A 27,868-nucleotide genomic window follows, 5' to 3' on the forward strand; every position below is an offset into this window, starting at 1 on the left:
TGCAGCACTAACTCTTCCGCGACGCTACAATATACACCCCTGCTACTAAGAAAACTAAATTTTGCATGTCACTATAAAGTTATATAAGCCTTGCTTGTTCAATACTCAATGCAAAACCTGTTTGGGTCCCTAATAAAATGTTAAGTTGTTCAACTTTAGCCCGCGTCTTTGTTCAGTTTAGAATTTTGGCCCACTCTGTATTTGAGTTTGACACCCCTGCTCTAGATCAACATTAGGAAAAAAAAAATGGGAAAAACACAAAATATGCAATATTTTCACCCATAACTTTTGTAGGTGGAATATATGATATTATATAATAATTGGAGCCTTAATTTTGGATTTTTATTCATTATTATTCTTCGAGCAATGACACTTAAAAACAAATCACACTAAAATAATTGGGGTTCCATTAGTGTCCTACTTATTAAAGTGTTTAAAAAAATGTTTTTACCGTTTACTTTTAGCACAATAATCTCAAGATCAAATTCAGATATATCCGTCAATTTTAAGTTTTATCATTGTTTTTGTTTTGTTTATTTGTTTGTTTTAGGCCCTTCTTTAAAAAAAAAAACAGCTCAGTTCTTTTAAGGCAAAACACAAAATATGCAACATTTTCCCCAAAAAATATCTCAAAGTGGATTATTTAACGTGACGTCATCGAAGCCTTGAATAGGTCACTAATTTATAATGACATTGATTTTGATTCATTATTATTTTTTAAAGAAAGAAACAGCCGGCATGGCAGCTTTGTGTTATTAGAGTAAACATTGCAACATTTTCTTGTTACATTTCACCCGTTCGCTCCTCTATATCACTTTTTACGTATTTTTAAAATGTGACGTGGGACCGTTAAAAAATGACCCGCGGGCCGCACTTTGGACACCCCCGGTTTAAACAAAGTAGAGTAGTACTTTCCTGATGTGTTTAAACAAAGTAGAGTAGTACTTTCCTGATGTGTTTAAACAAAGTAGAGTAGTACTTTCCTGATGTGTTTAAACAAAGTAGAGTAGTACTTTCTTAATGTGATTACACAAAGTAGAGTAGTATTTTCCTGATGTGTTTATATAAGTGAGAGCTTTTTAACATTCCGCTTATCGCTGAGTCACGCCGGACCTGACCGCACCTTGACCTCGTCACACATCGCCTGGAGTGCAGTATCGGTCGGCGGTTTGTCACCATGTGACACATTTACTGCCTGTGACGCGTCCTCCATACCTCCAGTCTGTCAAGCGTTGAATGAATGGCAAGAAACTTGTTTTTTAGGATGATATTGCGTACCAGCGGCCCCATTTTGACGTAACTGCTTCTAATTAGTGAGGGCGTACTTACACCTGAGTGTCCGGGCTGTGACGTGCAGCGAGGTTTCTAGCTGACGTAATCAGAATCAGATTTACAAATATACAGAAAATGCTCTGCGCAGATTTTTTGGCCATTTGATTGGCGGCAGTCTACGTGTTATGTTTCACTTCTGCATTCTTTACACATACAAACTGTCGCCCACAAAAATGTGCATTTCATTAAAAATGAAACAAAAACAATGTTATCGCCGTCTTACCTTATAAATAAAGTCCATGCGCCGGTGCTTCTGGATAAAAACAGCCGTCACTTTTCTTCAGTCTTAAAGGCTCACTGAAATGAGATTTGATTGTCCACAAATGCATTTATAATAAAGTGCACTTAAAGCCTACTGAAATGAGATTTTCTTATTCAAACGGGGATAGCAGGTCCATTCTATGTGTCATACTTGATCATTTCGCGATATTGCCATATTTTTCTGAAAGGATTTAGTAGAGAACATCCACGATAAAGTTCGCAACTTTTGGTCCCTATTAAAAAAAGCCTTGCCTGTACCGGAAGTAGCAGACGATGTGCGCCTAACGTCACAAGTTGTAGGGCTCCACACATCTGAACATTGTTTTTAATGGGAGCCACCAGCAGCGAGAGCGATTCGGACCGAGAAAGCGACGATTTCCCCACTAATTTGAGCGAGGATGAAAGATTCATGGATGAGGAAAGTTAGAGTGAATAATAAGGAAAGAAAAAAAAAGACAGGGTAGTGGGAGCGATTCAGATGTTATTAGACACATTTACTAAGATAATTCTGGAAAATCCCTTATAAATAAATAATATATATATATGGGTTGTAATTGTATAACGCTTTTCTACCTTCACGGAACTCAAAGCGCTTTGACACTACTTCCACATTTACCCATTTACACACACATTCACACTGATGGAGGGAGCTGCCATGTAAGGCGCCACCAGCTGCGAGAGCGATTCGGACCGAGAAAGCGACGATTTCCCCATTAATTTGAGCAAAGATGAAATATTCGTGGATGAGGAAAGTTAGACTGAATAATAACGAAGAAGAAAAAGACAGGGCAGTGGGAGCGATTCAGATGTTATTAGACACATTTACTAGGATAATTCTGGAAAATACCTTATAAATATATAAATGGGTTGTACTTGTACCTTCAAGGTGCTCAAAGCGCTTTGACACTACTTCCACATTTTCCCATTTACACACACATTCACACTGATGGAGGGAGCTGCCATGCAAGGCGCTAACCAGCACCCATCAGGAGCAAGGGTGAAGTGTCGTGCTCAGGATACAACGGACGTGACGAGGTTGGTACTAGGTGGAGTTTGAACCAGTGACCCTCGGGTTGCGCACGGCCACTCTTCCACTATGCCACGCCTGTGATGAGGTGGCGACTTGTCCAGGGTGCACACCGCCCTCTGCCCGACCGCAGTTGAGATAGGCACCAGCGCCCCCCGCGACCTCAAAGGGAATAAGCGGTAGAAAATGGATGGATATATATATACAGTATATATTATTTATTTGTTTAGTTATTGTGAAAAATACAGACAATTGCCAAACATATGTGTTCTGTTAACTAATGGTAACATAAGCTAGCCGGTGTGGGTGACGTTATATTTTTTCCCTTTAAAAAAAAGTAACTGTGAGGAATTTGCCAAAGGTACAGTCATAAAACAGATCGGGAAAATCAAAACACAATGTCTTAATAAAAAAATATATAAGGATCAACTCACTTATCTGCTTATTGTGTTACTGGTGTTGTAGTGAGATTATACTGTCGTACCTGAAAGTCGGAGGGATGTGGCCACGGGTGTGGTGACCGCCAGTGTCTCTGAGGAAAGCCACGCAGCTGCCTCTTTGACAGCTGCACGAGGAACGATGCAAGCTCCGCTCATGTCTACGGTGAGAGCAGACTCTTCTTTGGCAAATTCTTTAGGTCACAAAATCCCATTTGAGTCCACACAGTTCCACAGGTTAAAAAAAGAAGGCGAGGAGAGCAGAAAAGGCGGTTTCTTGCAGAACATCCACGTATACTACTCCGTTTGGAAAGAGCGAGTAACTTTCCGTCCTGCTGATTGAAAGAAACCATTCAGTTCCGGCGTTGGTCTTCCTTTAGTAATTATCTCCTGCTTCGTTTGAAAGTCCACTTTAGAAAACTGTTTAAGTGCGGAAATGTAGTCATCCATGTTGACAGTCGGGGTGCAGGAGACAGAAAAAATAAGTCTCTGTGGCACTTCCTTGCTGAGGCCACTGTATGTCTGGGATCATCGTGAGGCACGAGAGCTGTTTGCCTCACCTCAGACTTTTTTCTCTGCCGTTTTGATGGCTCAAGCAACACACAAAACATGTTACTCGCTGCTTCACTTGACTCGCTTACGCTACCGTATGTCTCCGATTCATGAGCAGCCCCTACTGGAGACACGAGAACTGTTTGCCTCACCTCAGACTTTTTTCTCTGCCGTTTTGAACGCTCAGCAACATACCAGACAAGAACGCACTCTGGCCGCACGGCAGACAGAGAAGTTTACGAGGGATTGCGAAAATTCAGCGATTTTCAAAGAAAAAATCATCCAAATTGGCGAAGCTAAATGAAAATTAAAAACTAACAATTACAATTATTTTATCATTACATATTTTTTTTCTTTGCATGATCACAAGTGAAGCACTGCCTCCCCTGACCGCATGTCACAGGTGTGCAGCACCGGGCTCCAAACTTGTTCCACCGAGCGCCACATTACAATTGCAGGCAAAGTATGCCGGGGCCATTTTGATATTACTGTATTTTTCGGACTATAAGTCGCAGTTTTTTTTTAATAGTTTGGCCAGGGGTGCGACTTATACACAGGAGCGACTTATGTGTGAAATTATTAACACATTACCGTAAAATATCCAATATTATTATTTAGCTCATTCACGTAAGAAACTAGATGTATAAGATTTCATGGGATTTATCGATTAGGAGTGACAGATTGTTTAGTAAACGTATAGCAGGTTCTATATGTTATAGTTATTTGAATGACTCTCACCATAATATGTTAAGTTAACATATTATGGTAAGAGTCACCTTCTAAGTTGGTTATTTATAAGTCATATACCGTACACTTATTCAGCCTGTTGTTCACTATTCTTTATTTATTTTAAATTGCCTTTCAAATGTCTATTCTTGGTGTTAGATTCTATCAAATAAATTTCCCCCAAAAATGCGACTTATGCTCCAGTGTGACTTACATATGTTTTTTCCTTCTTTATTATGCATTTTCGGCAGGTGCGACTTATACTCCGAAAAATATGGTATGTTAAAAAAAAATCCTGAAAACAGACATTACATAGGTAACCTATTTTTATGGACTTGCCTCTTTGCGATATGAAGTTCCTGTTATAAGCGGTTACACAGTATATGCCTTCAGCTCTTATTTTGAAGGCGCTAAGAGCGGAAGTGGTGACACGTTGTGGTGGAGCGACGTTTTTGAAAACAAAGGAAATAAAGTTGTGAAAGTATTGATACAGGTGCCCTTCCTCCAACTTTAACACAAGGCTTCATTACTCTTATACCCAAACCAAACAAAGATTTACTAATCTTTGATAATTGCCGTCCAATTAGCCTTCTAAACCAGTGGTTCTCAAATGGGGGTAGGCGTACTTGAAGGTATTTTTAAAAAATATTCTAAAAGTAGCAACAATTCAAATATCCTTTATATATTTATTGAATAATATTTCAACAAAATATGAATGTAAGTTCAAAAACTGTGAAACTAGATTTTTGTGGACATGTTCCATAAATATTGATGTTAAGGATTTATTTTTTTGTGAAGAAATGTTAAGAATTAAGTTCATGGATCTCTGTTACAATCCCCAAAGAGGGCACTTTAAGTTGATGATTACGTCTATGTGTAAAAATCTTTATTTATATTTGAATCACTTGTTTGTTTTTCAACAAGTTTTTAGTTATTTTTATATATTTTTTTCCAAATAGTTCAAGAAAGACCACCACAAATGTGCAATATTTTGCACTTTTATACAATTTAATAAATAAGAAACTGATGACATAGTACTGTATTTTACTTCTTTATCTATTTTTTTCAACCAAAAATGCTTTGCTCTGATTAGGGGGTACTTGAATTACAGAAATGTTCACAGGGGGTACGTCACTGAAAAAGGTTGCAAACCACTGGTTTAGATAGCTGTCATTTAACGTATATTATATCACAACATGACTGCAAACTGGACTGCCACAAGTTGACGAGACCGGGTATGTACACACAAGTCGTTTTATGTATCATTTCAACTTTGTGTTTATGAAAAATATAGACAATTGTCAAACAAATGTGTTATGGTAAACTACAAATGTTAGCATAAGTGGTGTTGTACTTTTATTTTTTGCTTTTGAAAAATGTGACCATGAGGAAGTTGCAAACAACACATTTAGATACCTAAGTGCACGATTACTACTTACGACACGTGTGTCCAAAGTGCAGCCGGGGGGCCACTTGTGGACCGCAGCTCGAGTTTTGTGGGGACAAAACAACAGTACAAATGTTAGAAAACGGTTGTAAAGTAATGACATAAAGCTGAATTTTTGATAGTCATAACCATTATTAATAGAGTTTGTCGCTTATAGGGTTGTACGGTATACCAGTACTAGCATAAAATCGCGGTACTAATGAATCAAAAACAGTACTATACTCTGAAGAGTACCGGTTACCAATTTATTTTTTAAACGAGTGTGTCGTCACGTCATGACGGTTTTACGAGCAGAGGAGCATGTTTGGCAGTGCACACACACTGAGTACTTACAAGTAGACACCGTGTGTAGACAGAAAAGGGAGATTGGACGCATTTTGGCCTAACAACTGACAAAGGTCAAGTTATAACACTGAAATACCCTCGTGAAGAGGTGCTTTAAGCCAGGGCTACTTCTAAATCACTAATCCTCGCCTCCATGGTGACAAATAAAGTAGGTTTCTTACAAGTAACATTATCACTGGAGGACGAGAAATAGCTAAACATGCTTCACTACACATCGTAGGATACAATAGCTCACCGGCTCACAATGTAAACAAATGCCATGGGTGGATCTACACCTGACATCCACTGTAATGATACCAAGTAAAACTAGTCGATACTAGTATGATTACATCGATATTTTTTATCGTCACAAAATCTTTCCTTTTTTTAAAAAAAAATTCACATTATGTTTATAAACTCAGGAAATATGTTCCTGAATACATACTTTGAATATGACCAATGTATGATCCTGTAACTACTTGGTATCGGATCAATACCTAAATGTGTGGTGTCATCCAAAACTAATGTAAAGTATCAACGAAGAGAAGAATAAGTGATTATTACATTTTAACAGTGTAGATAGAACATGTTAAAACGGAAAATAAGCAGATATTAACAGTAAATGAACAAGTAGATTAATCATACATTTTTACAGTTTGTCCCTCATAATGTAGACAAAATAGTAGGTAGATAAATGACAATATGATACTGCATTCGTCAGCAGACTAATTAGGAGTCTATGATTGTGTACTTACTACTAAAAGACACATTGTCTAGTATGTTCATTATTTTATTTAAGGACAAACGTGCAATAATAAACATATGATTAATGTGCCCTAAGATTTTTGGTTTAAAAAAGTCAATAATACCATTGTTGTGATCCTCTATATTTTTTACAAAAATACCAAATGTCATGTCTTGTGATCATGTTTTGTTTAGTTATGTTCTGTTTTGCTTAAGACTCCATTGTTTCCTGTTTTTGCACTTCCTTGTTTGCTTTGTTTCCATGCCAACGCATTACTTTTCACCTGTCTCACGTTTTGCACTCGCACACCTGTCACTAATCATGTCACTATTACTAAAGCTTCCAGTTGTCAGGCTGTCTTTCTGGCGACATCACTCTGCTTCATGTCATGTTTATGGTTTCATGCTTAGTTCACGCTGCTTGTTTCATAGTCCTTGCTGCCCTGTTCACGTCACCGCAAGTAAGTTTTGTTCATTAATGCCACAGTTAGTGTCTTTTGTCCACAGTTCTGCCTTTGTGCTAGTTTTTGTTTTTATAGCCAAGTTTTGTACTTCCGCCCTTGTGCGCGCCTTTTGATTATTCCTTTTATTAGTGTTAAAATAAAGATGTCATTACCTTCACGCTATCTCCGGTTCAAGTTCACTTGCATCTCGGGAAAACAACCACTCCATAGTCCACGTTCTGACACAAATACATTTTGGTACTAGGACAACCTTACTTAAGTAGCTCACCAAGTTTTTAAATATAACTCTGCAACATTAATTTTTCTGCCAAATTTTGTATAAAATGTTCATCTTTTTTCTCATCAAGTGACATTGTTTATGTTGCGGTCCGCACTTTGGACACCCTTGCTGTAACGAAAGAAAAGCGGCTTCCAGAATGTTCTTTGGTGAAATAAGTTTATTTTCCTCCATGTGATAGGCCTACACTTGTGTGTCATCCACTCTTTTGTACACAGGGGAGAGTAAATAGTATTGACACAAACACGAGTGGAGCGCGTACTTCAAGTGACAAGACACGATTGAGAAGAGCACAAAGCTTGGGTGTTACGTGGCGGAAAGTCAGATCTAAATCCATCCGCTCAAAAACTTAAACCTATTTTAAAACCAGCCATGTGTTCAAAGTTATGCCATGGCTAAAGAATAGTTTTGTGGTCCTTAACCAACTTGACTGTAAACAGTGTTGCTATGACGACAGATGCCTCTGTAAAAGCGAGAGAGAGATTCCCAGCAGACACAAATAAATTATTTTTTCAGCGTCTGTACTTTTGGTCAAAAGCCAACAAATAGGTGTGTGTTGGAGTTACTGAATAAATAATCACATAAAAACAAGCAATTATAGCATTACAGCGAGGGACACCGCGACAAGCTGCTTTTTAATGCAGATTTTTATTTTTACAGCGAGTGTTAGTAAGCGTTTTGTCGTCTACAAAACGAATCGTGGAAAGCCACGGACCTGTCAGCCGGCTTCCCTTTTTTGCCTCTATTTTACAATAATGGTGGCTGGATTCAGTGCACGACGTGGGTGAACACAACAAGCGAAGGCATCCTGCATGGCAAGCGTGCTATGCGATAAGTGTCAAGTCAACACCAGTGCTTCTTTGTCTAATCTAGTGAATGCAAACCCTTCCTGGCGTCCGTGTGAGCGTGTGTGTGTGGTGCTTACTGGCATTGATGCTAGGTCTTGGCCGAGGGTGTCACGGAAGGTCGTCTCAAATAGTATACACTTGATGCCTTCAGCCGAGTTAACAAAGATGGAGTGAGACGAAGTGCCATGATTAGTAAGATCCTGTCTCCACTTCCTTAAAATACAAGTTGAGAAACAAGCAGCTATCTCAGAACGTCAGGCAAACTCTCTCTATATATACACAACAAAAAATAAAATAGAGAACCAAACACTTTACAACGATGACGAGTAACAGCACGGAGACTCTGAGTTAGCTTAATGTCAGTCTGCGCTTCTATAGAATGCCATGCAAGTGGATGAAAAGAGAACCTTCCATTTGCAAGGTTGTTGGGGTGCACGTCCACGCCGTGACTGTGAAAAGTCGCTGAGTTGAGAAGAATGAAAGCGGGTCCTCTGTGGGGGGGAGTGGCCACCCGAAGACCAGCTGTTGGTGAGCGGAGGGTGAGGCAGTGGGAGTGGTCTTGTACTAGCAGGAGCAGCTGCTCTCCGTCACCGTCATCTCTGGCTGCTTCTCCAGCTTGATGTCGATCACTGGGGGGGTGAGTTAAGCAAACTCGGACTATGTTCACAACGCAGGTCAATTGCCATTTTGTTTCCCCAATATCCGACCTGCATCGGAGTTTTGATCAGTGCAAATTCCAACTATTTATATCTGACCCACGCTTCTTTTGTATGTGGAAATATATCGGATATACAGTACAATTCTGACATCACATGGACGAAGATAATACCTTCTGGAGGAAAGTTCTGTGGTCAGATGAAACAAAAATGGAGCTGTTTGGCCACAATACCCAGCAATATGTTTGGAGGAGGAAATGTGAGGCTTTGATCCCAGGAACACCCAACCTACAGTCAAGCATGGTGGTGGTAGTATTATGCTCCGGGCCTGTTTTGCTGCCAATGCAACTGGTGCTTTACAGTGGGTAAATGGGACAAAGAAAAATGAGCAATAGCTCCAAGTTCTTTAGGACAACCTAAAAACATCAGCCCGGAAGTTGATTCTTGGGCGCAGTTGGGTTTTCCAACAGGACAATGACCCCAAACACACATCAAAAGTGGTAAAGGAATGGCTAAATCAGGCTAGAATTAAGCTTTTATAATGACCTTTTCAAAGTCCTGTCTTAAACGTGTGGACAATGCTGAAGAAACAAGTCCATGTCAGAAAACTAACACATTTAGCTGAACTGCACCAATTTTATCAAAAGGAGTAGTCAAAAATTCAAGTAGAAGCTTGTGGATGGCTACCAAAACTGCCTTATTGCAGTGAAACTTGCCAAGGGACATGTAAGCAAATATTAAGATTGCTGTACGTATACTTTTGACCCAGCACATTTGCTCACATTTTCAGTAGAGCCATAATAAATTCATAAAAGACCAAACTTCATGTTTTTTTGTGACCAACAAGTATGTGCTCCAATCACTCTACCACAAAAAAAGAAGAGTTGTAGAAAATATTGGAATCTCAAGACAGCCATAACATTATGCTCTTTACAAGTGTATGCAAACTTTTGATCGCAACTGTACATACATGCACTCATGCATAAAATCACATTTCAAGTAAAATACATTAACATTGCTCCCCTCGGGGAAACTGGGTAACACATGACAGGCTTAACCTATTTTTACTATGCCAATCTACAAGGTTAATACAGTTCGCTTCTCTTTCTTCCCTTCCATTTATTTGCTGTCTTTTGTATTTCAAGTTATCATTAAATATATGTATTGTTGCATTTGAACAAATACATTCATAAAAGAAGCTAAATACATGAATGTTTTTTGTGACCAACAAGTATGTGCTCTAATCATTCTATCACAAAAAAATATGAGTTGTAGAAATGATTGGAAACTCAAGACAGCCATGACACTATGTTCTTTACAAGTGTATGTAAACTTTTGATCACGACTGTATATACACATAAATACACACACACACACACACACTTAGATATATAAACACACACACACATACCTATTTGTTATGTATATAGCCTATTTTGCGCACTATTGCCCAAAGATGACGTAAAAGTTGCAATCTGATCTCATTGCCATTAGAGTGAAGTCACATTTGAAAAGATCAGATTCCAACCGGATTCACGACTAGCTCCTTATGTGGCCTGAATCTGATGCGAAAAGATCAGATCCAAAGCACTTTGGAGCGTCTAGACTGGCAAAAAATATCCGCTCTGTCACTTCGGATTTGATGTGCGTATGACAGTCCCAAAACCATCCTTGGTATGAAACACAGAAGGTTGTAAGAAGCAAACACTGGAAGGATACTGTCTTCTTTGCTCTTCTCCGCTGTGCTGTCCATTCCTGGCAATGCGGCCGCAACACGACGGAACAGCTGCAAAACAAAGGCAGAATCACATGACTTGACAAAGGGATTACTTTTAACACAAAGCATGCAACATCCAAACAGAAACAATGTTGCAGGAAATAATACAACAGATCCCCGCTTTTGGTGCGAGTTAGGTTCTGGTGCCACCAAAGAATGGCAGAAATCTGTGAATAATTGATAATGGCGTCTATTTTTTACATACTACACGAAAAACAACACCGTAGGTGGTTGGAGAGATTGGTGGTGTTGCCATTTTAACAGTGAGCCACTTATTGAGAACATCTTTGTCTTTACAAAAGCCAAAATGTTTCAACTTTGTTGATCACAATGGCGGCTTATTACTTTTTCTTTTGCCTGCTTTTCTTACAGTCGCCGCCATACTTGTTTTGATGACAGATGGCACCTGGTGATGACATCATAGATGGGCGACAGACTCACGTAAGTATATACATTTAAAATACTAAAAACATTAATTTTAACGTCCTCTCTTCTTAAAGCCAATGTTTTATTTTCCAGTATCGATAACATTGATTATTACCTTTTAAAACGATGTTCAGCAGGACGGTGAATCTTTGGGCACCACATCATTTGATTCTGGACTCTCACTATTATGTTAGATCCGTTATGGACTGGACTCTCACAATTATGTTAGATCCACTATGGACTGGACTCTCACTATTATGTTAGATCCACTAATGACTGGACTCTCACAATATTATGCTAGATCCACTATGGACTGGACTATTATGTTAGATCCACTATGGACTGGACTCTCACTATAATGTTAGATCCACTATAGACTGGACTATGACTCTTATGTTAGATCCACTATGGACTGGACTCTCACTATTATGTTGGATACACTATGGACTGGACTCCCACTATTATGTCAGATCTACTATGGACTGGACTCTCAAAATATTATGCTAGATCCACTATGGACTGGACTCTCACTATTTTGTTGGATCCACTATAGACTGGACTCTCACAATATTATGCTAGATCCACTATGGCTTGGACTATGACTATTATGTTAGATCCACAATGGACTGGACTATGACTATTATGTTAGATCCACGATGGACTGGACTCTCACTATAATGTTAGATCCACTATGACTCTTATGTTAGATACACTATGGACTGGACTCTCATTATTATGTTAGATACACTATGGACTGGACTCTCAAAATATTATGCTAGATCCACTATGGACTGGACTCTCACTATTATGTCAGATCCACTATGGACTGGACTCTCAAAATATTATGCTAGATCCACTAAGGACTGGACACTCACTATTATGTTGGATCCACTATAGACTGGACTCTCAAAATATTATGCTAGATCCACTATGGACTGGACTCTCACTATTATGTCAGATCCACTATGGACTGGACTCTCAAAATATTATGCTAGATCCACTATGGACTGGACTCTCACTATTATGTTAGATCCACTATGGACTGGACTCTCAAAATATTATGCTAGATCCACTATGGACTGGACTCTCACTATTATGTTAGATCCACTATGGACTGGACTCTCACACTATTATGTTAGATCCACTATGAACTGGACTCTCACACTATTATGTTAGATCCACTATGGACAGGACTCTCACACTATTATGTTAGATCCACTATGGACTGGACTCTCACACTATTATGTTAGATCCACTATGGACAGGACTCTCATACTATTATGTTAGATCCACTATGGACTGGATTCTCACACTATTATGTTAGATCCACTCTGGACTGGATTCTCACACTATTATGTTAGATCCACTATGGACTGGACTCTCACAATATTATGCTAGATCCACTATGGACTGAACTATAACTATTATGTTAGATCCACTATGGACTGGACTCTCACTGTTATGTTAAGATCCACCATGGACAGAACTCCCACATTATTCTGCTAGATCCACTCAACGCCCATTGCACCAGGTCCCCCAGGGGTGGGGGTGGCGGTATCTCCACATCTACAGTCCTCTCCAAGGTTTCTCATTGTCCCATTGGGTTGAGTTTTTCCTTACCCTGATGTGGGATCTGAATCGAGGATGTCGTTGTGGCTTGTGCAGCCCTTTGAGACACTCGTGATTTAGGGTTGTATAAATAAACATTGATTGATTGATTGATTACTCTCACCTTTCTCTTTAGTTTTTAGGCCAAAATGCGTCCATTCTCCCTTTTCTGTCTGATTCTAAGTTCTCCGTGATTGTGCGCTGCCGAACATGCAATGTCATGACGTAAATATATACCGTCATACCCATTGGGAACCGGTACCTTTCAAACATAATATAGCACCGTTTTTTTATTCAGTAGTAATGCGATACTATACTCGTACCGACCGGTATACCGTACATTCCTCGTGTAGACCTGAAACATTTCTGAAATAGTCCTGTGAATGCTACACTTAATCATATATATCGGGAAAAAGCAGGAAAAAAAAAGTGCGAGTTGCTTTGTCTGTGATAGCAACAAATGAAGTGAAGTCGTGACAACCTGTTAAAGGGTGATAAATGAAGAGTTGTGTGTACCAGCAGACAAGAAAGAAGTGAAAAAGAGGGTAAAAAGCGGAAGTTTAGACGTAGTGATACCTGTTTGACATTGTAGCCAGTCTTTGCGCTGGTTTCAATGAACATGACATTCAGTTCCTTAGCTCTCTGCTCGCCCTCCTCCGTGGTGATCTGTCTGCTCGCGCGAAGGCGACATGGAGAAACATTGCAAAGAGGACAGGAAACGGTAGAGAAGAGAAAAAGCTTGCTTGAGTCTTTTGGGGGTGAAAGAGAGGAGGTTAGTTCGGTTATAAAAGACAAAAGAAGGGAGGAAGAAAAAGGAAGAGAGGCTGCAGTAACATGACTTAAAGTATTTATAGAGGGAGTCTACAAGTCACACTCCCTGACCTGAAGGACAACATGGCCGCCTGGCGGTGGACACCAACCTGTTTGACGTTATAGCCAGCCTTGGCGCTGGTCTCTATGTACATCACATTGAGCTCACGGGCTTTCCTCTCTGCCGCCTCGACAGAGACTTGCCTGCCGCGGTCCCGGGAAGGTGTGGTGGGCGGGGTGGGGTAAGGAGGTGGTGGGTGTGGGAGGGTTGGCGGGAGGAGACACGGTGGAAAATCCAGAAACACAGCACACATGCAAACAGGACACACACAGAAATGAAATCAAATCAAAATGAGGAAAAAAAAAAACGGAACAGAAGAAAATCTGAGGCAAAGGAAAACAATATGAAAGCATTGAATCAAATATTTTTGAAAGTGGCAAAAATATAAAGACAAACAAAGATGAATGAGGTGCACTTTCAGGAGAACACGTGGGACTCTGGGCTTTGGCAGAGCTTTCACACAACATTACAACCTGTTTCAAAATTTGTGATCCACCTGTTAAATTGCATATGGTTTGAGATAGGGCTGGGCGATATTGACAAAAAAGTCTATTTTGACTTAATATCGATATCACATATATATCGGGTTATATTTTCCGGTGAAGTACACATATAAAGATATTAATTTGTGAGCGAGATTCACTGACATTGAAGTGAATGACTACTGTACTGTAAGCAGTCAGTGACACTTTTATTAACCAGTATGTCAAGATGGGTATAAAGTGTTTAAGTAGCACAAAATTACATAAGATAAATAAAATAACATACCTGTGCAACTAATACAACATGTAACAAACTCAGATAAAAAAAATACAGTTGCAGGCGGGCACTTTTTAATTCCCAGTACGGTTTCGGTCAGCGCCAAGTAAGCGACTTGACTTCATTGTGCAACTATAATCTTCTTCACTTCGCCATACATTTTTGGCAATTTTTTGGCGAATAATGCCTGGCTTGGCAACTATAGAACAGTTTAGATTTGGACTTACATGGTAGACAAGTCAAATGAATGTTTTATCCAGACTAGAGATGTCCAATGGATTTTTTGCCGATATCCCGATATTGTCCAACTCTTAATTACCGATATCAACTGATACTGATAAATACAGTCATGGAATCAACACATTTTGCTTAAATTTGTTGTGATGCTGGATACATTAAACAATGTAACAAGGTTTTCCAAAATAAATCAACTCAAGTTATGGAAACAAATGCCAACATGGCATAAAGTGCATGATATTTTTTTAACATGCCTCAAAACAGCAGCTTGGAATTTGGGAGAGCATGAGGAGGTTGAGGTGGGGTGTATATTGTAGCGTCCTGGAAGAGTTAGTGCTGCAAGGGTATCTGGGTATTTGTTCTGTTGTGTTTATGTTGTGTTACGGTGCGGATGTTCTCCCGAAATGTTTGTCGCACTTGTTTGGTGTGGGTTCACAGTGTGGCGCATATTTGTAACAGTGTTAAAGTTGTTTATACGGCCACCCTCAGTGTGACCTGTATGGCTGTTGACCAAGTATGCCTCGCATTCACTTGTGTGTGTGACAAGCCGTAGATATTATGTGACTGGGCTGGTAAGCAAAGGCAGTGCCTTTAACAGGCATGTGATTTGACCACAATGACAAAGACTGAAAAAATGTCCAGGGGTCTGGGGGAGCCCTGGTGGGGGGGACAAAGGGGGCGTTGCCCCCCGAAGCTCCTGGTTTTTCATCAATTTAACATGCTAAAATTAGCAAAGACAGCACCATTTGAAGAAAATATTTTAGTGTTTAAAGACATGAAAACATCATTAATAGAACATACATACCCCAATTATCCTAATGAATCACTGTAAATGTAAACATTTAATTATTTTCGCCAAAATAGGATATACATTTTTGAAAATAATTAAACATGTTTAGTATTGTTTTCTCATATTTAAAAATAGGAAATAATAAAAATGTGAGGACACTTACATATTGCATGAAACAAGTGTGAAAATATTTACCTTAAAGTTTGTTACACCACTGACAATATTGTTTCAAGAGACGACATAAGAACTTATTGCAAAATAGTATTATATGCAAATTTATTTCAAATAAATTGTTAACTGGAATCAATAATGTGACTCTTTGAATTTCTGTAATTTCATAATATATTTTCACGTAGCTTTTTATTTTTAGAAAAAAACATTCATATTTCGCAAAGCAATAATTGGTTAATATTTTAAACAAACATGCGTATTTCGCAAGCAAATATTTTTTAGCTTACCTCATTATTAACTACCCTGTCTGCAACTGAAGTGGGTTGTTTGGGTGGATCTTTCCTCTCGATGTCTACGGCAGTTGTCGATGTAAACAAAGGATGAAGTCCGTAAGGTTTGCTCACTTTCGGTTGAGATCCAAAAGTACCAGCTACTGAAAAGTTCGTTTTGCTTGCTTCAAGTTTCATATGTTTTTGGCGTTTCGCATGTACTTCCGAAGCCTTGAAACCTTGTGATCCATAGTCAATATTATCATGACACCACGCGCACAAAACTTTTCCGGGACGATCGATTTTACGAATAAAATCGCCTAACATAGTCGTAACTTCCTTCTTCCCAACAATGTCAGTGATTTCCCTTTCCATCCAGTCCCGTCGAAACTTATTTTTGACACGTTTATCAATTTATTTTACTCGTGAAGCGTCCTTTCTCTCGAGAACCGACATTGTTTACATTTGGAAAATGGCGGTAATAACCTCATTATTTATAACAGATGTCCTGATTGGTCAAAAGGAACATATCGACCAATCAACTATCGCGTAATATAAGCTATGTCTCGATTACAAAAGACGAATCGGCAGGTAAACGGATCTTGACTTAGGGTCTGAAAAAAAAACTGAAAAACGGAAGATAATTCCCCCCCACCCCCCCGAAATTAAAAAAGACGGAATTCTGACTTTAGACGGAAGAAATCACATGTCTGCTTTAAGGTTTATTGGTGCTCTGTACTTATCCCTACGTCCGTGTACCACTCCGTACAGCGGCGTTTTAAAAAGTCATACATTTTACTTTTTGAATCTGATACCGATAATTTCCGATATTACATTTTAAAGCATATATCGGCTGATAATATCAGCAGTCCGATATTAGACATCTCTAATCCAGATGCATACATTTGTCCAAATGTGGCCAAGCGGATGCATTGTGCGTTTCATGGACGTGGTCTACATCGCTAAAATAAACACCTAAAGAAGAGAATCCCTCTGCCATCTTCCACTAGTTTTTTTAATACATAAATCGCCCGCTTGAATATTCCCTCTTCTCTTCTCCGACTCTATGATCGTCATTTGGGATGACGTTGTGATTTCCCTTCCTGGTTCCATGACCCACCCTATCTTGCCTCTGATTGGCCTGTCCCTAATGTTCTGCTCTAATCTGAAATGGTGACTCATCATAGTAAACAACCATGGATATTCTTATACGTGCGAGCATGTCTTGGAAGGAGGAAGGGGAGGGGTTTAGTAGCCGAGGGAGTGAGAAGCGGGAGAGAACAAGGAACACAACAAATAAGCGGCGTTTAATCATTTTAACGTGAAATTAATTGTATCGATATTACGATATTTTCTTTATTCATATCTTGTTCAAAAATATATTGATTTATCTTACAAACTCGATATATCGCCCAGCCCTAGTTTGAGAGCACGGTTTTGGTTTTTCTCTGGCTTCCAAAAACAAGGAGCAGAGGAATATGCACAGGAAGCATCATCTTTTGAATTGCAATTCAAATAGAGGAATTTAGATTTTTAAAAATATATATTCTACATGCTTTGGGCCTAAATAAGTGTTTATGTATTATGGGCCTGATTTACTAAATGTTTGCATGTACCATGCACATGATAGCACACGCAAAGCTGATTTAGCAAACGTGTGCAAAGTGGACTGTCTGTTCAGTGAGCAGAATAAGGCGTGCAATCCTTTTTGCGTCTGTCTTCATTACCGTATTTTTCCGATTATAAATCGCTCCGGAGTATACGTCGCACCGGCCGAAAATGCATAATAAAGAAGGAAAAAAAACATATAAGTCGCACTGGAGTATAAATTGCATTTTTGGGGGAAATTTATTTGATAAAATGCAACACCAAGAAAAGACATTTGAAAGGCAATTTAAAATAAATAAAGAATAGTGAACAACAGGCTGAATAAGTGTACTTAGAAGGTGCCTGCTATGTTAACGTAACATATTATGGTAGGAGTCATTCAAATAACTATAACATACAGAAAATGCTTTACCTTTACCAAAAAATCTGTCACTCTTAATCGATAAATCCCATGAAATCTTTTTCGTCAATGTCGCTTCTAAACAACTCTGCGAACTCCAAAAGGTATGCCTTGCTTCCTTTTGTCGATTTCTGCTGCATGTTTCACTACGTCCAGCTTGTAATCTGCAGTACATGATTTCCTTTTCGGTGCCATTTTTGTTCAGCCCTTCTCTGCTTTTACAAGTTACCGCCAACGATGAAATGATCCATTTTGATAGCTACGGCAGTAGCATATAGCAGTTAGCATTCCATGACCCACAATGCACTTCTGCCATGACCCTCCCCCGCCGAATTCTGTTTGGTTTATGTGTATGTGACGATTGCTGACATTTTCTTCGTCTCTTCCGCGAATGAGATAAATAATATAATTTGATATTTTACGGTGGGCTTCACGGTCTAAGATGGGTTAGTGCGTCTGCCTCACAATACGAAGGTCCTGAGTAGTCCTGGGTTCAATACCGGGCTCAGGATCTTTCTGTGTGGAGTTTGCATGTCCTCCACATTGGTGCTACTTTAACGACAACGTAGCATCGGACGTTCGGTGTGGCACTTTAGGCTAACCGAGACTATCAACTTTTCTTTTTGAATGTTTAAATTTAAAAGGTGCTGTTTTGGAAGAGGGAGAAGAAGTACCAATTAAATTAAATTGGAAATTTCAATAGGAGATGTTGATTTGAGATATAATTGTTTTAAGAGCTCCGACACAGAACCAATTGAGCTACTACTTTATACAGGTGTTATTTTATGGTGAGGGTTCTAATAAGAAGCTTGTTAACAGTTTTTGTTGTGCTCTATGAATATATACTAATAATCCTACTTTGCAGAAATGTGTTGATTGCGGTCATGTCCGCGACCAATTAACCGCGTTCATGACTGTTTTATTATTTCAACATTTTTCGATGTTAGTGCTAATATTAAAACATAATATATACACAGGTGGTTCTCTTTACTTTTTTTTGCCTTGTTGAAATGTTACTGACAAGAATTGCCTGTACTGCTGATAAAATAATGAGGATGAATGTTTGGAGGCTGTCAACAAGCGCCACCCAAGGAACCATCATATATTTCACTTTGCATTAGGAGTACTTAATCAGTGCTTAAATCTAACTAGTACATTGAAAGTGTTTACCTTTTATCCGCCAGGTCCGTTTTGTTTCCAACTAGCATGATAATGACGTCGCTTCCTCGCTCCGTTCGCACGTCATCGATCCACTTTGATGTTTGTTGGAAGGAGTTTAGATCTGTGAATGAAAGAAAACGGCAACAGTCATCGACTCGCCCGCGAGCTTCCGTACGTGTTAAGAAGCCAGTTAAAATGTCATCAGGGTCAGAGCGACATCTATGACGTCTTAGTAAGCGAGAGTACAGCGGGGTGGGAAATAAAGATTGTTTTTTCTACAAAACTCAAAAGCAGTGAAGTTGGCATGTTGTGTAAATGCTAAATAAAAGCAAAAACACACTGCAAATAAGTTGTCAATGTGGCAACTTGTGCTATTTTAGGCTTCATATTGCACCACACATTTTTAATGAGGGACAAGTCTGGACTACAGGGAGGCCAGTCTAGTACCCGCACTCTTTTACTATGAAACCAGTCTTTGCAACACATGGCTTGGCAATGTCTTGCTGAAATAAGCAGGGGCGTCCAGATAACGTTGCTTCGATAGCAACATATATTGCTCCAAAACTTGTATGTACCTTTCAGCATTGATGGTGCCTTCACAGATGTGTAAGTTGCCCATGCCTAGAGCACTAATACACCCCCATACAATCACAGATCCTGGCTTTTCAACTTTGCGCCTATAACAGTCTGGATGGTTATTTTAGTCTTTGGTCCGGAGGACACGACATCCACAGTTTCCCCAAAAAATTTGAAATGTGGACTCGTCAGACCCCAGAACACTTTTCCACTTGACATCATTCCATCTTAGATGAGCTTGGGCCCAGCGAAGCCGGCGGCATCTCTGGGTGTTGTTGACAAATGGTTTACGCTTTGCATAATAGAGTTTTAACTTGCATTTACAGATGTAGCGACCAACTGTAGTTACTGACAGTGGTTTTCTGAAGTTTTCCTGAGCCCATGTGGTGATATCCTTTACACACTGATGTCCCTTTTTGATGCAGTACCGCCTGAGGGATCGAAGGTCACAATCATTCAATGTTACGTGCAATGATTTCTCCAGCTTTTCTGAACCTTTTGATGATATTACGGACCGTAGATGGTGAAATCCCTAAATTCCTTGCAATAACTGGTTGAGAAATGTTGTTCTTAAAACTGTTGGGACAATTTGCTCATGCATTTGTTCACAAAGTGGCGACCCTCGCCCCATCCTTCTTTGTGAATGACTGAGCATTTCATGGAAGCTGCTTTTATACCCAATCATGGCACACACCTGTTCCCAATTTGCCTGTTCACCTGTGGGATGTTCCAAATAAGTGTTTGATGAGCATTCCTCAACTTTCTCAATCTTTTTTGCCACTTGTGTCAGCTTTTTTGAAACATGTTGCAGGCATCAAATTACAAATAAGCTAACATTTTCAAAAAATAAAGTGTTCCGGTTCGGACATTAAATATCTTGTATTTGCATTATATTCAATTGAATGTAAGTTGAAAAGGATTTGCTAATCATTGTATTCTCTTTTTATTTACCATTTACACGTGACAAATTCACTGGTTTTGGGATTTGTAATTGTGAGCAACATGCTTACCCGCCTCAACATCAGGTACACTGGCACGACCCAGTGAGATCCAATATGAGAAAATGCCTTTATTGACAGAGATATTGTTTATTAAATAAATACAGTGTTACTGCGTCAAAATACATATATTTCATTGGATCGCAATAATGTACCTAATGTTGTGGCCTGTCAGGAAAGAGAATGTTAGCCAACAACCCAGACTCACTGGTGATGTCATACACAACCACAGCAATGGTAGAGTCGCGGATGTAGCTGGGGATTAGGCTACGAAAGCGCTCCTGTCCAGCAGTGTCCCAAAGCTGCAGTCGGACCTGCGGAGTTGGAACGGGGAGAGGAAGGAGATAAAAAAAAGAGGGGAAGAGCAGAATGAAAAAAATAAAAGTGGAGATAGGAATAGAAACTGCGACAAGCCAAGGGGTAATGCTGATGTTTTGGTTTGAATGCAGGAATGGGGAAAAATAATTAAGGTGATAAAGTGGAGGTGAGCAAGAGAAGAAATAAGGGGGGCCTGCTGAATCATCATTTAGTCATATCCTGTTCAGAGGATTTCTGCAAGATGTCAGTGATTCAATTGCATCCGCTTCTTATAAACAGCCTATTAATAAAGAGCATTTAAGACACAAGTGTCAAACTTTAGGCCTGGGGGCCAGATCTGGCCCGCCACCTTATTTTGAATGGCCTGTGAAAGCCTGGAAATAATATGCATCAATAAAGTAGTTATCATTCTTTCTTTTGACAGGAAACAAAAAGACATGCATTTATATTAGGGCTGGGCGATATGGCCTTTTATTAATATCTCGACATTTGTACGCCATGTCACGATACACCATATATATCTCCATATTTTTCCTTAGCCCTGAAAGAACACTTGATGCATATAATCACAGCAGTATGATGATTCTATGTGTCTACATTAAAACATTCTTCTTCATACTGCATTTATATATGCTCCTTTTAAAATTTCATGCAGAGAGGGAAATCACAACTACGTGTATTTATTAAAGTTATTAAGCAGTGGCACAAACATTCATGTCATTTCTAAAACAGAAAGTGCAAGATTGTCAGAGACATTTTAAAACAAGCTATGAGTGCACTTTTGTGCATGATGTCACCAAGATGACATACCAAAACCACACTAAATTTAAGTGCACTTTTTGTACAGAACCCCACTACAACAAAAAAAGTGCACTTTTGTGCATGATGTCACACAAGCTATTTCCATAATTGTCGCATAAAAATGAACTGCATAATCGGTTCCTGCGGACGTTATGTCCTTTGACTTCTTTTTTCATACGGTGTTGATGTAGAAATGGTTTCTTCGGGATTTTGTTGGTGTGGCACCGGCCGGAGACGTTGACATGCGGCGTTTAAAGCACTCTTCATTCTCTAGCGCAGGGGTCGTCAACTTTTCCACTCAAAAAGAGCCATTTTGACCCATTTCGAAAAGTAAAGAAAACAATGGGAGCCACATAACTCTTTTGAAATTTATAATGAAATAATTCTGCATACAGAGTTGTTTTTTTTTGCTTTGTGCTATGTATAAACCAGGGGTCTCAGACACGCGGCCCGCACCTTAATATGAAAATGTTAGCGCGCCCTGCGAGTTTTATTTGAATGTCGCTTCACAGCGTCACACCTTCCTACCCTCCCAATTTTCCCGGGAGACTCCTGAATTTCATTGTAATTATTGTCTCGAATGTACGCTGGTGTTCACCCAATGAACAATAATAAGGGCGTACAATAATGGCATTAACCCTAGCGCGCTCTACAGCTTGTACAAATAGCTTGCCAGCCCAAAGAATTGTTTGGCGAGGCTATTGCAAACACACTGCAAGGCATCGTTAATCAACAGTAATACAGGTCACACTGAGGGTGGCCATTTAAACAACTTTAGCACTGTTACTAACATGCGCCACACTGTGAACCCACACCAAACGAGAATGACAAACACGTTTCAGGAGAACATCCGCACTATAACACAACATGAACACGACAGAACAAATACCCGGAAACCCATGTATCATTTACAAACACTTACCACTTACCCTAACCCCCCCGTCCACGCACACCTCAACCAACGCACGAAGGGTTGGGTAGGTGGGTTGTTGGTAGCTGTGTGTATACGATACATGGGATTCTGGGTATTTGTTCTGTCGTGTTTATGTTGTGGTACAGTGCGGATGTTCTCCCGAAATGTGTGTCATTTTTGTTTGGTGTGGGTTCACAGTGTGGCGCATATTAGTAAGAGTGTTAAAATTGTTTATATTACAACCATCAGTGTGACTTATATGGCTGTTGAACAAGTATACCCTGCAGTCGCGTATGCGTTCAGATTGAGGTCGCATCCGAAATGTGACCGGCCGACCAGCACGCAGGTAGCATGGTGAAAATCATGGCGCGATGACATGTAGAAAGAGTGTTAGATGCATTGTCATCACGGCACGCCCTCGAAGTTGATGTCTGGGTGAAAAACGAAAAATGTATACCCGGGAGATTTCTGATAGAGATACTTAAATTTGGAAATCTACTGGACTTCACCGGGCGGTCGGCAAGTTTGCGGCTGAGCCACATCAGAGTGGTCAAAGAGCCGCATGCGGCTCCGGAGCGGCGGGTTGCCGACCCCTGCTCTAGCGGGTGACTCTAAAAATGATGCAACATTAGCAGTGCTGCTACTTTTTGAAACAACGCTATTGCCGCATAAATGTTGAACATATTCCCGCTTGAAGCCAAACCTTCGCCAGACAATGGCCCCTATGCTGTTTTTCTTGGTAATTAATTATTCCTCCATTTGTCACCAGATTCGCACCTTCTCTCTCGTATTACCACTTGCAGCACTCCGCTATCATCACAGCGAACGTTACCATGTCGATACCTGTCTGCTCCGCAGGAGCGTGTGACATTGCACACGTGACGTGTATAAGAAGGTGCACTTGGTTTAAGTCTCTGTAAGAAGGAGACAACAAAGAGTGGGAAACGCATGCAGTTTAATGCCCGCCGCTTAAAGCAACTCCCTGAGAATGTATAATCGAAAATCATGATAGTCATTTTCTGTATCGCACAGAGACAAACCAGCGATATATCAATATATAGCCCAGCCCTAATTTATATATCTTTTAAACTTTATCATTTAATAATGCAACAGATACTATATTATCACACATTCTAAACATGTATGGGGTAAAAACATACGTAAATCTAATTTCCCCTCGGGGATCAATAAAGTACTATCTAATCTAATCTAAATATCTACCTAGACTTCTGATTTAAAACCAAGTTATCCACCAAATTGTACACTGCAAACATGAACATTTATTTTTTTAAAGACAGCTCGGTCATCAGAATCCTAAGACAAAAAAACTGTGGTACCATTTTTACATTTACAGTAATAAAATGTGAAAACAGCAACCATATTTTTAATGCAAAAAAAAAACAAAAAAAAACTGGCAGCTCAATCACTAGAATTTTACAGTAAATAGAGTGCGACCATTTTACTGTACATTTTTTGGTGAAATTTTGCCATTTTTTGGACTGCATAAATCTACAGATTTTTTTTAGATAAATATACCTGTACTAATCAAATGCAGAGGTAATGGTGTGATAATATCATGCGGCTAATCCGTATGTTTCTTTTATTAATGTTACAAATGGCAGCCAAAACTGCAACGTGGCCCTCAATAAAAAAACAGTTTGACACCCCTGACGTAAGACGTGTAGACACCCCCTGGGCAGCGATGGATGCAGACATGCAGGCGTCCAGTGGGGTCTCCACACCAGTAAATGCTCATTTTGAATGCCCTTGCACATAATAGTGTACAAGCAAAGGACGGGAGGGAGGCCGTGATACCTACTGGCTATGTCATAAACCACCACTGCGGCAGCAGAGTCTCGGATGTAGCTCGGGATGAGGCTGCGGAAACGCTCCTGTCCCGCTGTGTCCCAGAGCTGCAGCCGAATCTTTTGGCCGGCCGCGATTCACGGACACACACACACACGCATGTGTGTGATGGGGGGGGGCGGGGAGGTGAACAGGTGGGATTGCATGACCCAGACAGGGAATGGAATGGAATAACAAAAGAAATGAACTGAAAATATGATCATGTGTGACAAAATGAATAATTATACTATAGCAGGCCTGGGCAATTATTTTGACTTGGGGGGCCACATTTAGAGAAACAAATGAGTCCGGGTGCCGCTATATCTTTTTTAGGAACACTAACACAAAACCTCACAATGTCTGATTATAATGCTAAAAACTTTATGACAGACCAGCTTAACGGAATGGAATTTTAAAATATTTTTACTGAATGAGACACCCAGAATGTACATGAAAATAAAGAATGTGTGATTCACAATATTACATATGAACGATAAAACACTGAATATTGACAATATATGAACATCTCGATCGACATATTTTACAATCAGGCGAAATGCAACAAACGGCGATATATGAAAAAACCCAACTTACAATCTGATATATCACTAAGCTTTAGAACTTTGTTGTAAAAATCTCCTTCCGTGTCTTTAACTGACACCCGCATTTCATGCTCTGGAAACACTCTGTTGAAGTGCTCCCCACCCACACTGCTTGGTGCCTTGTCTGACCTGCTGTGACTTAGATTACCATAATAACTAATTAGATTACCATACTAACTAGTATAGTATATCATGCAAAAGCACAGATTCCAGCCATTGAAATACTTTGTATACTTCAAGACTTACCGTCATTTTTAAACATCACTGCACATCATAATGGCAGCTACACTTTGCATCTTAAAGATCTAAAAAAATGATTTGGGGAATGTCCGACGGGCCAGATTGAAAAGCTTAACGGGCCGCATGTGGTCCCCGGACCTTAATTTGCCCAGGTCTGCACTATAGGGTGGTGTGAATGTGAAAGGATGATGGCTGCTACATAATGCATGCTTTAAGTATATTCACAAAAGGAGGCTTACCGTGCGATCTTCTAGGTACATAGTTTTTGACAAGAAGTCGATACCAATTGTTGCCTGCAAAACACCAAGACTGCGTTAAAAACATCATTGCAACTATTATAAGCATCACAGAGGGTGTTATTTGCATGAAAGCTGTTAAACATAAATCTAAAAGCTTAATTCATCATTGTTGCAGATGCTATAAGCAGCCCTTTGCGACTGCAACTCAGCTCCATGGAGACAAGACAGCAGACTCGTTGTCTGGAAACAGACTCACACCGCCCTTGTAAGAATCTTATCCAAAGCATTACCCTAACAAAAAACCCTTCAACATGCAGTTAAAAGCTATCTTTTTCTATGTCACCCTTCTGTATCAAAGACGCACAACACGGAAGACGATAGGCATTTTGAGGTAGTATTTACAACAGGTAATACTCTTATATGCAATAGAACACAGTAGGAGTGGGAAGAACTGTAAGGAGGAGCCCAAAGGAGGAATGAATCATATCAGGCATTCAATTAGAACCCACCAGACTGAATGAGACATTGCACCTTATCAACAAACAACACAACAGGTTTATGAGACGGTCGCAATAAAGTAGAGTCAGGAGACAAGGGAGACACCTAAATGACACAAGGAGGTTACTTTCAAATGGGTACTAAACAGCAACCCAGAACATTTTTGTGAAGTTTCTAGAAGAGGCGAGTTTATGGAATATAATTTAGCATGGGAAGGAATATATGTATGTTTGTGGGCGGGAGAAAGGAAGTAACTCTGGTGCACACTCCAATACAGTAGGTGGCGGTAATGCACCTTCAACAATGAGTGCCCCACCAGTATCAAAAAGAAGTGCATCATTGTGTGAACAAGGACTTTATGGCAATATCCCATTTTATTTGGTTTAGTAAATCTGGGATCTATGGCTCTGATACGCCAAGCTCTCTGTGTGAAAAGAGATGAACAATTGACCCGGGATATAAGCACATTTAAAGGGGAACTACATTTTTGGGGAATTTTGTCTAACCCTTACCCAATCAAGAACACATGTCTTTCTTTTTAGGATTCCATAAATAAATTAAAAAAACGCTTGCAAAATACGGCTAATGGGAGTCACTATAGTAGTCTTCAAAGCCCTCTAACTTCAAAATTCTCCATCAACGGTTTATGTACACTGCAATAATTGTAACATGGTAACTGACACATTCATAACAATAAGTACAATACACACACAAGTATATATATATATATATATATATATATATATATATATATATATACAGTATATATATATATATATATATATATACATATATATATATATATATATATATATACATAACAATATGTACAATACACACATATACACATATATATATTATATATATATTAGGGCTGGGCAACGATTAAACATTTTAATCAAAGTTAATCCCACTATTTCTCCGATTAATCGCGATTAACTGCATTGTATACGCAAATCCCAATAATGAATTCAAAAGTAGTGTGTAGTGCACCTTTATTGGAATATTCTCCCACATGAACAAAAGCGCCAAAACATTTGTTGTGCAAACACAATTTAAATCAGTCCTTGTTAAACAGTAGCAGTTAAATAGCATATTTTATGAAAATCAACTCAAAAAATGTAAATACAAACATTTAAGATTATTGCCACTGCCAGGGTATTTAAGTTATCCTGTTTGTTATGGAAAATAAATATAATCTACATACAAATCTCTGAGCCACAATCATAACATCTGAACAGGCAATTTCTGAGGTAACAGCAGAAACATTATTTTTAACAGGGATCTTATGTTTAAAAAACCTATATTATAGGTAGTGGGCTGTTTTAGGGAATTTTTGATCAAATTATCCGTAGTAGCAATATTAATAATGTTGTGTTTATTCTGCCTGGTGCACTGAAGATAATCATGACCATATCTAGGAATTGATATGATGGGAATTTTCCGATTGTTTGCTTGGTGCTTTGATAAACTGAACGCATCATATACATGGTACTATATTGTGATGTTATGAGCCAGGGAAAAAAGAACTACCCTACCCAGCATGCAACAGGAGAGACGAGCATGCGCGGTAGCCCGGTATAGGTTGTGTCGCCATGACGGCATCTTGTATGTTGTGATATGCACGCTCTGAAAGCAAACGTTAAGAACTCAGCCAACACTCCTT

At 39.4% G+C, this 27,868-nt stretch overlaps 1 protein-coding gene across 5 annotated transcripts in view; it reads right to left on the reverse strand.

Moving 5' to 3' along the window:
- Positions 1–7,733: 7,733 nt before the first annotated feature.
- Positions 7,734–27,868, reverse strand: part of rab41 (RAB41, member RAS oncogene family) — a 30,728-nt gene continuing 10,593 nt past the window's right edge. The window contains exons 3-9 of one of the 5 annotated variants that reach the window (XR_009806772.1): positions 25,705–25,758; positions 24,598–24,703; positions 19,182–19,293; positions 13,827–13,920; positions 13,483–13,576; positions 10,815–10,881; positions 8,990–9,068 (exon numbers count right to left, since the gene is read on the reverse strand). Coding sequence is in view for 4 of the 5 variants with exons in the window: in XM_061900298.1 (XP_061756282.1) it covers positions 9,004–9,068; positions 10,815–10,881; positions 13,483–13,576; positions 19,182–19,293; positions 20,955–21,060; positions 25,705–25,758 (498 nt within the window). In the remaining variant the exon portion in view is untranslated. Of the gene's footprint in view, positions 9,069–10,814; positions 10,882–13,482; positions 13,577–13,826; positions 13,921–19,181; positions 19,294–20,954; positions 21,061–24,597; positions 24,704–25,704; positions 25,759–27,868 lie in introns of all 5 variants that reach the window. The other 4 variants (XM_061900298.1, XM_061900297.1, XM_061900296.1 and 1 more) reach the window with 4 other exon arrangements.

This window comes from Nerophis ophidion, linkage group LG05 (genome assembly GCF_033978795.1).
Source record: "Nerophis ophidion isolate RoL-2023_Sa linkage group LG05, RoL_Noph_v1.0, whole genome shotgun sequence".
Taxonomy (NCBI): Eukaryota; Metazoa; Chordata; class Actinopteri; order Syngnathiformes; family Syngnathidae; genus Nerophis; species Nerophis ophidion.